The sequence below is a fragment of the Gigantopelta aegis genome, chromosome 7 (genome assembly GCF_016097555.1).
Source record: "Gigantopelta aegis isolate Gae_Host chromosome 7, Gae_host_genome, whole genome shotgun sequence".
In the NCBI taxonomy this organism is placed as follows: domain Eukaryota; kingdom Metazoa; phylum Mollusca; class Gastropoda; order Neomphalida; family Peltospiridae; genus Gigantopelta; species Gigantopelta aegis.
The window spans coordinates 17,601,401-17,614,882 of record NC_054705.1 but is presented as its reverse complement, the minus strand read 5'-3'; the positions used below and the strand labels follow the sequence as shown (position 1 = coordinate 17,614,882).

The 13,482-nt window shown below is 37.5% G+C and overlaps 1 protein-coding gene across 1 annotated transcript; it reads left to right on the top strand.

The window, feature by feature from the left end:
• Positions 1-1,006: 1,006 nt before the first annotated feature.
• LOC121377099 (stromal cell-derived factor 2-like) lies at positions 1,007-13,238 on the top strand. Its single transcript, XM_041504974.1, has 6 exons — positions 1,007-1,096; positions 5,385-5,497; positions 6,407-6,489; positions 7,562-7,701; positions 9,120-9,201; positions 10,795-13,238. Exons 1-6 carry the CDS (start codon positions 1,012-1,014, stop codon positions 10,979-10,981), a joined length of 690 nt encoding a protein of 229 aa, XP_041360908.1. The 5' UTR covers positions 1,007-1,011; the 3' UTR covers positions 10,982-13,238.
• Positions 13,239-13,482: the final 244 nt, after the last annotated feature.

The following is a 13,482-nucleotide window of genomic DNA, read 5'->3' as shown; positions in this document are numbered from 1 at the left end:
AATGTTCAAACTTTTGAATATCAGTTCACAGGTTTAGCAATAAATAATGTAATAAAGGTTTTACAAAGGCCATAATCCTTTTCAAATGTCTTGTATCGAAAGGCATTGAGTGTTGTCTTGCTTGTATCCTTTGCTCCATAGAAGAAAAAAAGAAAGAAAGAAAGAAAGAAATGTTTTATTTAACGACGCACTCAACAAATTTTATTTACGGTTATATGGCGTCAGACATATGGCTAAGGACCACACAGATTTTCAGAGGAAACGCGCTGTCGCCACTCCATGGGCTACTCTTTTCGATTAGCAGCAAGGGATCTTTTATATGCACTATCCCACAGACAGGGTAGTACATACCACGGCCTTTGCTATACCAGTCGTGGTGCACTGTCTGGAACGGGAAATAGCCCAATGGGCCCACCGACGGGGAAACAATCCCAGACCGACTGTTCCATAGATGCTAGCGGTAAATGTTTGGAGGGTATTTTGTGATATGACTGAGTTCTGCTTCAATCGCCATATCTTCAAATGCTTTATGTACCTCTCTATTCTTTTCCATCTTAGCAAATGGTCTCAACTTTCTCTTGCGAACAAATGATCCAGTGTAGTCACTATCGGTGAATGCATGGAATCCTGGTAGTACTGCACATATCTGAGGGCCAAGTATCTGGTAAATAGCGGTTATATTGATATATCTGCGGTTATTTTTTGGCAGGTGTACCAACATCCATTGGTGTACTCAACCATGCTAATTAAACTCAAAATTTGGGGTATTTTGAGGGGCAGCCCCTCGGATGTGTACAGGAGATGCCACTTAAGATTGTCCATAACGTTTAGGGGTACCACAGCCCACACCTACATATTTCATATCTGAGACCTTTTGTACTCGCACTGCTCCCGGACTATTTTGTTTTTGTGACATTCGGGATAGCTCGGCCAATTACGAGCACTCCGGTATGGTTCGTAAATTTGCCGAAGAATGCCGAACGGGCTTTATCACTGACGTGTCGAGAAAGCATGGCGTCGTTTGTGATGGAGCGTCTGCATCAAGTTTTTTCTTTTCTTCTCTTCTTGGGAATGCTAGCACAGATTTCTACAAAAGGTTTTAATATTGTTTAAGTGTCCCATTATTTATCAACAGTCACTTTTAAGCCATTGACAATTTGTCATTTTTTCCTTGCAGAGTCATATGTTGTTCACTTGTGTATCTGATTTTACTTGTTTTCGATATTATCTCTTTATCGAAATAGGAAAATGTCTTCCTGGTATAAAGACAAATCGCTTATTTAAGCTCCAAATAGGAAGTCACATATTTATCCTGATGAGAACAAAATATGACTTTCTTGAAATAAAGACGGCACTTGGTGAGGGCAGGGTTTGGGTTAGTATATGTATCCCACACCCAGTCAGTGGCCCTCGAGTCACCTCCAGCCCTCCCCTTATTGATATGTTGTAGGGGAAGGCTGGAGGAGCAGTGTTGGCAATAATTCCTTACCCCCCCCCCTCCCTCCCACACACACACACACTAAAAAATATACAAGGTTAGGGTTAGGCTTATGAATATAACACATTAATAAGGGGGGGGGGGGGGAATTCAGAACTCTTTCTGTGAATTTTATTTCAATTTAGCAAAAGAAATGCATGTAATGGTTTATAATTTGTTGAAAATCATGTTTGGTTTGTGCAATTTTTGGAATTAATCGATAATTTGGTGAAAGTTTTTCTTTTCACACCCAGAACTAGCTCAGCAACGCTACAAGAACTGTTGCTTATAAAAAATTTGAAAATAAACTGATAATCTTTGTTTTGTTAACTTAAAATATGAACTAGTTACAAATGTTTATGGCTGACTTTCAAACCGTTATGGCAGTTTTGAGATATAAATCAAACCCAGGGGTAGATTATGCTTTAGGTAAGGGGGGGAGGGGTCTGTAGGGGGTCCGTGCAACAGGCCCCCCCCCCCCATAATCCACCCCTGAAACCTGGAAAAATTGAAAATGGCATAACCTGGAAAAACAATATTAGTATTTCTTGTGGTATTGTTTTTCTTTCTTTATTATGTTTTTTTTTTCCGTGGGCCTTGTTGTTATTTGGGGACCAGTCTCGGTGTTGACGTGGTTAAGCTTTCAGACATAAGGCTAGTAGGTACAGCAAGTTTTAATGACTCGGTGGGTAGGTGTAAAACCACTAGGATCCTTGACGTTTCGCCCCCCCCCCCCCCCCCCCCCCAGCCATTTCGCCCCCAGTCAGTTCGCCCCCGAATAATCTGTCAGTTCGCCCCCACGATGTGCCAGTTCACCCCCAAATTGTTTCCAGCATATATTTTTCAAAACAGTTACTTTTGTTTTTAAGTTTAACCACGTTTTTTTGAGGGGGCTGGAACAGACTATAGGTAAAAAAAAAAACATAACGCAATAATATTAATATAAATAAATTTTCTTTATTAAAATAATTGCACCTTTCTTTCCTTTCAGCACTAACTTCAAATATAATATTTATTACAAACAATACAGATGTGGAGGCACTGAATAGGAGACAACAATGACGTCATTACTTGACATAAAAATGACGTTAAACATATTGAGCACTACATTAACAGAACAAAGGAGAGAACCACACTAGAAACGTTTTTGAAGTTCATCACAGATATTGTTTTCATAATCCTTAGAGTTTTGCACATTCCTTGAGAAGACGACTGGCCGACATGATCTCCTGCTCGTAGTCATCCCAAAGCTGGAATAATTTCCCCTCCAAACTGTTTCCCGCCTTTCTTATTCTGCATTTTTGTTTCCCCCAGAAACCATCCTTGCGTGTAGTGGCAAGAGAGCTGCCTCCTTATGTAGCAGCTCAATCAATGTGTACAGTGATTGCTGAAAAAATAAAATAAAAAGGTGTATAACAAGAGTCCACTACAAAAGAGTAGTTTTATCAATAATGTTACCTTGTTCTGGGGTGTCGTTAAACAACAATAATAATAATAATAATATAGCTAGCAATATATGGACAAACTTGTGTAACTGTCATTGAATCCAATAGTTACCTTTGTATCGCCAGACTTTACGTTCAGGCATCTGTGCCACCCCTCCACGTCGTTATTAGTTCTTATGGGCTGCTGAAACACATCTCACTGTTCAGCCATGTCCCTTGTATGTATTCGAGAAGATTATTCAGGGCTGGAGCCGTACCCACTCTCTCGCGGAGCTTCCTGAATGCAGGGCGGATGTGTTCCGCGGGAAGGAAATTCAGCGCCATTGCTTGTTGTCACCGTCATCGCGGGAAGCATCGTCGGGAACACCGCATTCATTACACCACCAGTCTGTCTGGTGTATTCCACGGACTACCTCTCTGTATATAATCCTTGACACTCCTATGGAAATGATGGAATTGATCAAATAAAATAACATAAATTGTATATTGTAACATTTAGTAATATGTTGTATTAGCTAACGATACAGAACCATTATAGCGAATTTGATGCGGCATTTTATTTATTAAAACCGCATGTATACAGATATCTGTTTATATGTAGGAAAAATTATGTTATGTTATGGAGCATTTCAGCATTTAATTATTAATATATTCTAACATTAAAATAATAAATAAATATATATATTAATATATATATTGATCACAAGACATGTAAATAAAAAGAAAGTTTACCTGTCCCGCAAACTCGGTGATTCCATCTGTTGCAAGTGTCACATTGAAGAGCTTCCTGGCGTGGGCGCACAGTGCAAAGGCATGTGATGCAAGATTCCGCCATTTTGCAATAAAATTCACTAGTGCTAATGAATTACATTCGCCAGGGATACGGGTTTTATGCCATTTCGCATCGTTAAGAAACTTAATCTCAATTACTCAATTGGCTTGGGTTTGTTTAAATATAACCTAAGTTCATCCTTGTTTTCGAAGGATTAAGTAATTAATGCACTATTACGGTTCACTTGACCGCAGGTGTGTGTGTGTTTCAAACTTGTTATGACAATTACAGGTAGAACAAAGGCTACAGTGAATACCAAGATGAGGCCACATTGTCATTACGAATCAAAGCGACAAACACCTTCAACCGACATCAAAGTACCATGCAGTGTTCGAGATTAAAATGTTTGGCCAGTATCCCAGTTGGATACTAACATTTCAAAATCTGGTATCCCACCTGAGAATTTAGTATTATATGGCAACCTGGTGGGATACTGGGTTCTTGAAGTCGGGTATCCAAAATCAAATTCTGGTATCCCCAGGATATCGGGATACCGTTAATCTCAAACACTGCCATGATTACGCTGATATATGTATAGCGCGATAACTTGTGAATACCGTTCCTTCTTCTCTTACGTATTTACTGATTGGGTTTATTTTAAATCCTGCCCACCTCAAACTCACCTCCCCCACGTAAGTTAAATTATGTTTCACCTTTCATTTTAAGAACGTGTTTAAACCAATTATACTTACCTGATTTAGTTTTTTTTATTTGTCTTTGCGAAATCTGTCATAGCTGTTCTTTCTCTTTAAAAAATATCAGTTTCGATTTCCTGTCATATCTAAATATATCTATGCATTTGGGGTGGGGGCGAACTGGCACAAAGTGGGGCGAACTGGCTGGGGGGGCGAATCGTCTGGTTCCCAAACCACTACACCCTCTTCTCTCTCACTAACCACTAACAACTAACCCTCTGTCCTGGACAGACAGCCAAGATAGCCGAGTTGTGTGCCCAGGACAGCATTCTTGAACCTTAATTGGATATAAGCACGAAAATAAGTTGAAATAAATGGCTTTTGGGTTTTTTCTGCACGTGTTAAATTTATTGTCATTTTTAAAAAAGCATTGATACCTTAAAAAGGGCGGGATGTAGCCCAGTGGTAAAGCACTCACTCGATGCGTGGTTGGTATGGGATCGATCCCCGTCGGTGGGCCCATTGGGCTATTTCTCGGTCCAGCCAGTGCACCACGACTGATATATAAAAGGCCATGGCATGTACACTACCCTGTCTGTGGGATGGTGCATATAAAAGATCCCTTGCTGCTAATCGAAAAGAGTAGCCCATGGAGTGGTGACAGCAGGTTTCCTCTCTCATTATCTGTGTGGTTCTTCACCATATATGTTTGACACCATATAACCGTAAATAAAATGTGTTGAGTGTGTCGTTAAATAAAACATTTCCTTCCTTCCTTTTGTACATGGTTTTTCTGATACAAGTCTCAAGAAAATCAATCCTTAGAGGAGCTTATAATGATTACTGGTCATGCACTGTTGCACATCTGTCAGTTTCTAGGGCTATTCATTACATGTACTTTTTAAACCATTTGTTTTTCATTACTTTAGTTGAGTTTTATTATAAATATTTAATCATGGCAGTCACTGTGTACTTATAGATATTTTATTTTATAGAGTTCCAGTATGACTATGTGACATGTAATTCCGTGCTGAAGTTGATGAACACTCACAACCGAGTTCGTTTGCACTCACATGATGTTAAATATGGATCCGGAAGTGGGCAACAGGTGATATTAATAAACATGATTTCTGTATCGGCAAGTCATTATTTTCAAACATCGGCCTTTAAAAAATAATGACAATCTGCATCACATAGATTAGAATAGATGTTTAACGACACCCAAGCACGAAAAATACATCGGCTACTGGGTGCCAAACTATGGTATGCAAAACTAATGGGCTGCATCACGTTGTTTTTTTCCATAGATAGTGTAAAAGATATACCAGTTATGGGGCTACGTTAGGTTGGAAAAAACCTCTTGTCAGAAATGAATACACTGTTCGAACTTAATGGAGCCACAGACTGCAATTGCAGTAGCTGCAATATGAATTGCCATTGGTCAGTTGCTTTATCGATGGCATTTTTTCCCTGCTGACGAAAAATTAATCATTGTTGGTTGAATGGGTAATATTATTTAATTTTTAATTTTCTGTTTAGTTGTTGCAAACGTTACTGGTTTAAAAGTGTTGTAAGTTGGCTCAAAATTGATAATGGTCAGCATTTTGTCAACGGCAACAATCTCAACATAGAACATACCAATATTAATTATCAGGTATTGTTATTATTATTTTGTTTTAATTATAAATAGTTTATTGCCCCAGAAATATGTTAAAAATTATCAGATATTTAATACTACCACATTAGTATTGAAAATATTTAATTAATTTATTTCTGGAAGTAGGAATATTGATGGCAAAATAAGATTCAAACAGAGGGTATAATTTGAGACTTTTCAAAATTAAGACAGAACATGACGAAATGTATGGATAAATGTTCACTTTGCCTATTTGTATCAAATGTCTCCCGTTTCTTTTTGGAAGGGAGAAGTTATTTCTTCTTTGTTTTTAATTCTAGATTAGGGCCTGTATATTGGAAATAAATCTTTTTAATGAGTTTATTTTATTGTTTTATTCAGTCTGTAACTGGAGTGGAAACGTCTGATGATCACAACAGTTACTGGCATATCCGGGCAAAGACCGGAGCAAGCTGTATGAGAGGGTAGGTAGACTTTGTGAAGTGAATTGAAGTTAAACTTTGTTTCTGTTTGATGACACCACTAGAGCACATTGATTTATTAATCATAGGCTAAAAAAGAAGGTAAAACATTTGGTAATTTTGACATATGGTCTCAGAGAGGAAATCCACTACATTTTTCCATTAGTAGCAAAGGATCTTTTATATGTACCATCCCACAGACAGGATAGCACATACCACGGCCTTTGATATACCAGTCGTGGTGCACTGAAATGAGAAATAGCCCAGTGGGCCCGCCGATGGGGACCGATCCCAGACCGACCGTGTATCAAGTGGATGCTTTACCACTGGGTTACATCCCGCCCCTTCATTCATAATAAAAGAAAGAAAGAAATGTTTTATTTAACGATGCACTCAACACATTTTATTTACGGTTATATGGCGTCAGACATATGGTTAAGGACCACACAGATTTTTTTAGAGGAAAACCTGCTGTCGCCACATAGGCTACTCTTTTATGACAGGCAGCAAGGGATCTTTTATTTGCGCCTCCCACAGGCAGGATAGCACAAACCATGACCTTTGTTGAACCAGTTCTGGATCACTGGTCGGTGCAAGTGGTTTACACCTACCCATTGAGCCTTGCGGAGCACTCACTCAGGGTTTGGAGTCGGTATCTGGATTAAAAATTCCATGCCTCGACTGGGATCCGAACCCAGTACCTACCAGCCTGTAGACCGATGGCCTGCCACGACGCCACCGAGGCCGGTCATCATTCATAACAAATGACTCATAACAAATGACTGCAAAGTAATTTGCAATAAAACTGTCTTGAAATAAATATTAAAGTAGCAGAAATGATAAATATTTGCATTCGTTTACTGGATATTCATGAATGATAAAATAAAAATTGTAGTTAAAACACAAGATATATGTATTACTTTTCTGGTGATGGTTTACATTTGCTTTAAATCTTAAGTCATTGAAACTTGGTTCATAGTTGAGCCTACAAATGTTGATCACAGTGCACTGAACAAATGTAGGGAAGGCAGGACGTTCTAATTTCCACAGAATTCTTGTGTCTTTTTTTTTGTAGGGTTCCGATCAAATGTGGTCAGACAATTCGACTGATGCACCTGTCCACACGACGTAACTTACACAGCCACCATTTCCAGTCTCCGCTGTCTCGTAACCTGGAGGTGAGCGCATTTGGGGAAGAAGGAGAAGGTGATGAAGGTAGGTTTACTGTGAAAAATAGACAATCTTTGTCAGAATGAAAATTGTCTACCTTAAATAGGGTTCATTCGAGCGTCATGGAATTCCTGAAAAGTCATACAATTTGCAAAATTGTAATTTTTCACGACTGAAAAGTCGATGCATTTTGGCTTGGGTCATGGCCATATGAAAAATTAAAATTGGTTTAATCAGGGAAGTTATTTTTTGAGCCAATTTTCAAATGTATGTAGAGTATTTTCTTGTAAATTATTCAAAAATGGTTAATTTAGAGATCATTTTATTAAACAAAGACGGGTGGGATCGATCCCTGTCGATGGGCCATTGGGCTATTTTTTGTTCCAGCCAGTGCACTATAACTGGTAAATCAAAGGCCGTTGTATGTGCTATCCTGTCTGGGATGGTGCATATAAAAGATCCATTGCTACTAATGGAAAAATGTGGCAGGTTTCCTTTCTAAGACTAATGTCAAAATGACCATATGGTTAAACAGTTAATAGCTGATTATTAATAAATCAATATGCTCTAGTGGTGTCATTAAACAAACATTATTATTATTATTAAAGACTAAATATTGTATCCACTTTATAATAAAATTACCAATTGGCTAATTTTACAATGGACAGGATGAAAGCTGTGTAATAATAATCCCTCCCCCCCCCCCCCCCCCCCCATTTAAAACAATATAATTTGTGTCTAAACATTGCACCATAATTAGATTATATTGATGATCGCAGAAAAATCCTAACAAATAGGTCATAAAAAATGTCCTTAAAGGGTAATGAAATTTGGTTGATACTAAAAAAATATATATAGAGGATTCATCACGAGTATTTTTTAATATGGAAAATATCAACCGAGTCTATGTTAATCGGTATTAGGCCTCGACAAATACCGATTAACTAGATGAGGTTGATATTTTACATATTAAAAAACACCAGTAGTGAATTCTATTTATCCTATAACACTTCTAAATTAACATTTTAATAAAATTTTATAAATCACAGTACTAAAGTCGCAACCATCGGTAATATGACATTATCACGATTAGCACAGATTAGTTTGACGTCAAGCATTTTAAACAAATCTTTGAAAACGTTACGCTCAGGTACACGGGTCTGGTTGGCTTGTAAGCAAATGACCCATCCACAGCAACACATTACCTAGAGACCTTGCAAATTTGCATACCATTATTAACCGGGTTAATAAAGTAAATTATCACATGGGTTTATGACATGGATATCATGGGTAAGTTATAGGATAAATAATAATATAATATATAATTTGATTATAAACATAACCTGTCAGTGTAGAACTGATATTTGTTAATATTATCATCCTTGGAATTTGATCAGACCAGTAGCAGGTTTGACAGGGTTACCAATTGATTAATTTTAAATTTATGATGTTCTTTTTTTCAGGTGACAACTGGGTTATAGTTTGCCCTGGGCAGCACTGGCTTCGATCAGAGAAAGTCCGAATAAAGAACGTTGTAACTGGACAGTAAGTGCTTTTGTTTCTCTCGTCAGATTGTAGCTCAAGTGCAGGGCTTGTAATAGTGGCCTGCAAAACGTAGTTCAGTATTTAGAACTAGCAGGTGAAATTAAATTGTATACAAAATGCCTTTAAAGAGTCACGTTATGTACAATTATCTCATCTTCTATTTAGCTTGTGGTTATATTTTAAATCCATAATTCTCTGAAATACATCTCAGATATCCTAGGAGGTGGGATTTACCTCAGTCGGTTGAGTGCTCGCTTGAAGTGCTTGTGTCACAGGATCGAACCACCTCGATGGATCCATTCAAGTTATTGTTTTTTTCTCATTCCAACCAGTGCACCACAGCTAGTCAAAGGCTGTGGTATGTGCTTTCCTTCTGTGGGAAAAGTGCATATAAAAGTTCCGTTGCTGCATTAAGAAAAATGTAGCGGGTTTCCACTAATGAAATACTAAATAGCCGATGATTAATTAATCAATGTGCTCTAGTGGTTGTGTGAAACAAAACAAACTCAAGAGATCCTAATTTTTCACACACTATACCAAATCATCCCTTCACTCCATGCTGTCTTATTTCCAGTAGTTCATATACCAAATCATCCCTTCACTCCACGCTGTCTTATTTCCAGTAGTTCATATACCAAATCATCCCTTCACTCCACGCTGTCTTATTTCCAGTAGTTCATATACCAAATCATCCCTTCACTCCACGCTGTCTTATTTCCAGTAGTTCATATACCAAATCATCCCTTCACTCCACGCTGTCTTATTTCCAGTAGTTCATATATTTTTTATTAGCAGGATTGATCTCCATTGGCACTTCCGCAATGTGTCATGAAAAATTGTTCAAGATTATAAATAGACCTGACCTTTCACAGTGTTCGAGATTAATGGTTTCCTGATATCCCGGGGATACCAGAATTAATTTTGGATACTAGACTTCAAGAACTCAGTATACCAGCAGGATACCATGTAATGCTGTTGTTGCTATTTTAATCCTGCATTTTTATTTTTCGCTGAAACAATTGAAGTCCTCATTTACTGTTGGTATTTTTCAGCTCCCCTAACTCGTACCCAGTCTAATGCTACACTGGAACAATAGCGGCGTAGCAATAGATTGAGAACTGCTACGTCGCTATTGTTTTTGTTGGATATTTCCTCCCTTCAAATTTTATTTGGGATATTGATTCCACATCTGCAGAAAATTGATGCAGGCAGGTTTATCATTAGTAATGTCAGAAACACTTATAGATTACTGCTAAATATTAATTTACGTCAGTATTACGCAAAAATAGATGCAGCAAATCTTTTTGCCAATTCTGTTTGCTTGCGAATTTCTTGAATTCCGCGATTTCGATTGCGGCATAGCAATAGACTGGGAACAAGGACACTGTCATCCAAATTTGTTACGATGTTATTTATGAATTTCATTTAAGTGGAATACTAAATTCTCAGGTGGGATACCAGATTTTTAAATGTTAGTATCCAAATGGGATACTGCCCAAATTTTTTAATCTCAAACACTGTTTCATATACATGTAACGGCAAGTTTGTTCTTCACGTGTCACAAATTTACTCTTCTTTTTTTTTTATATACAGCTATCTACACGTTTCTGGTGACTCGTTTGGGCGTCCGATCCATGGTCAAAGGGAGATAAGCGGATATCCTTCTCCAACTGAGATGAACTACTGGCAAGCTGCCGAAGGAATATTCATCAAACCCTCACCCGACCCGAACACAGGGAAAGTACCCGACGTCCATCAACACCAACACACAGAGTTGTAACAGTCGTAATTTTTAGGTTTTACTCAACGTTAATATTTTCATCTAAAGTCCGAACCATATTTTTTACAGCTACGATAAATTACTATCCTACCTTTAATTACTGTTAGATTTTATCCACTTTTTGTTCCAAAATAAATTATGAAAAAACCCACATTGCATTGACATGGATTCCACATATTAGACTGAAACCATATCAACTTTTTACAAATCTACTGGGACAAAACACTTGTAATTGTAAACTCTATTAATGTGCCTCTATCCAGTTAAGGTTCAGACACGTCTCTCCCGCACCCAATCTCTGGCATGGTTAGTGATCGAGTATGGGACAGAAATGGACAAAACACATGCGATTTTTCCGCTGTCTACCATTTTGCTTTTTTTAAAAATACTCTTCAAGAAAGGTCGACGCCTCCGAAGTATGTGACTTAATTAATCTGATGTTATGATGACTACGTTATAACTTAGCACATGTCATGACATTGTTAGATTACGTCATGTCAATCCACCCCTCTTGATTAGTATTCCAAAAACAAGCAAAATGGCAGACAGCAAAAAACTGCATGTATTTTGCCCTATTCGAAGTCGATATCCGTGACATCGTTAAAGTCTCGTATGTGAAATCTGTGTCACTGTAATGTTTGGGGGAAATCTAACGGTAATTAACAGTACAAGAGTAATTTATTGTAGTTAACAATTTGGTTCGGACTTAATACATTTATTTATTGTTTTAAACAGTGTATGGTTTGATGCAAGCCATTGCTCTCACTCGCGTGTGATCGCACAAAACAATTTTTGCGTGGGTGAAAAACTGCTCGCCTCATCACATGTTGATATTGCTAATTTATTTTGGTCGAAATTACTGTTAACACAATTTTAGAAAAGCAATTTATTCCGGACCTTCGATTTTCGAGTCATAAGTGCTGGTTTAATTTAATGTTCACGTTTAAGTGGTTTTAACAATGTCTGAATGAAAATTTGAATTTCCAAATATATTATAATGCATGATTAAAACATGTATGTATGTATATATGTATATATATTTATAGATATATAGATATAGATAGATATATATATATATATATATATAGATATAATAGTGGATTACTTTTGTCAGTAGTCATATGATAACCAGTTATCAGCCCTTGATATTGTATAAGAATTGTTTATGATTGCTGTGAATTTATTGATGCTATAGTAGTCACAAATTGTATAAAATTGTGTAGCGAAAGTTTTTATACCAAATTTGTGATATGTACATCGATAAATTCACTTAAAAATAGACAATTCTAAGACAGTGAAAACTGTCTAAAACAGATAATACTGGGGATCCGATGTAGACAGGATCTGGTGTTTAGACTGTCTTTTTTTTAGAATTTAGAAAATTAACAACCATAAATCTTGGCTGGTTTTGACAAGATTCCAGGTTATTCAGAGTCCGGTTTAGACAGGCTTCACTGTAATTACAAACAACACAACATTTTAGTCAGAAATAAACATAAATCGGTTTTTAATTTCCTTTTTATCGTTGAGTATAAGTGAATTGATTTTATAGATACCTTATTGAATTCAGAAAGAAACGAATGTATCTCTTCAGGGCACCTATGGAAGAGAAAAATTCTGCGATGGCGATTAAAATTTACAAAACACTTGTTTTTCGGCAAGTAGATTATTTTGCCAGCACCTGGCTGCCCTCATACATCTCTGTTTCACGGTATGAGTCGGACAGTTCAGTAATTCATAATCGAAACTATCAACATATACTCCCGGTTTAGGGCTGTTTGTGAATCCTACATGTCAGATAGCCAAAGTCACCTGAGGTGTTCCAAATGATATATCGCACTCAAGAGTTTTGGCTAATTCGACGATTGAGGTGTTTTGAACTTGTCAATGCTTTAATAACCACCATGATTCAAGTATATCCCTCAATGATAGAAATAAGCAAAACTGTTCACTGGGTCACTGGACTGAAATCTACTTGTCTGCCAATATTTTCACTGGTCCAAAATAAATGATTTGTTTCAGTAGAGTGCAAGGATGATGTTTTTTACTGCTCAAAATGAAACTGCATTGAAAATTTTTACAACCATTGGGGTAAACTTTTGTTTGTCCAAGCACATGTTAACGTGTCAGGAGGTGAGACGTAGCCCAGTCATACAGTGCTCACTCGATGCACGGTCGGTGTGGGATCGATCCCCGTTGGTGGGCCCATTGGGCTATTTCTCGTTCCATCCAGTCCACCATGACTGGTATATCAAAGGCCGTTGTATGTACTACCCTGTTTGTGGGATGGTGCATATAAAAGATCCCTTGCTGCTAATCGAAAAGAGTAGCCCAAGAAGTGGCGACAGCGGGTTTCCTCTCTCAATATCTGTGTGGTCTTTAGCCATATGTCTGACGCCATATAACCGTAAATACAATGTGTTGAGTGCATCGTTAAATAAAACATTTACTACTTTTTTTTGGTTAACTTGTCGGGACAAACGGACAAGTGCTTATTTCGA

Bases quoted from the DNA above. Each gene is read 5' to 3' on its own strand.
- LOC121377099 (XM_041504974.1), top strand. From the start codon at position 1,012: ATGGCGTCGTTTGTGATGGAGCGTCTGCATCAAGTTTTTTCTTTTCTT. The intron at 5,498-6,406 runs GTGATATTAATA...TGTTTTATTCAG, and splicing joins GATCCGGAAGTGGGCAACAG to TCTGTAACTGGAGTGGAAAC. The intron at 7,702-9,119 runs GTAGGTTTACTG...TCTTTTTTTCAG, and splicing joins AGAAGGAGAAGGTGATGAAG to GTGACAACTGGGTTATAGTT.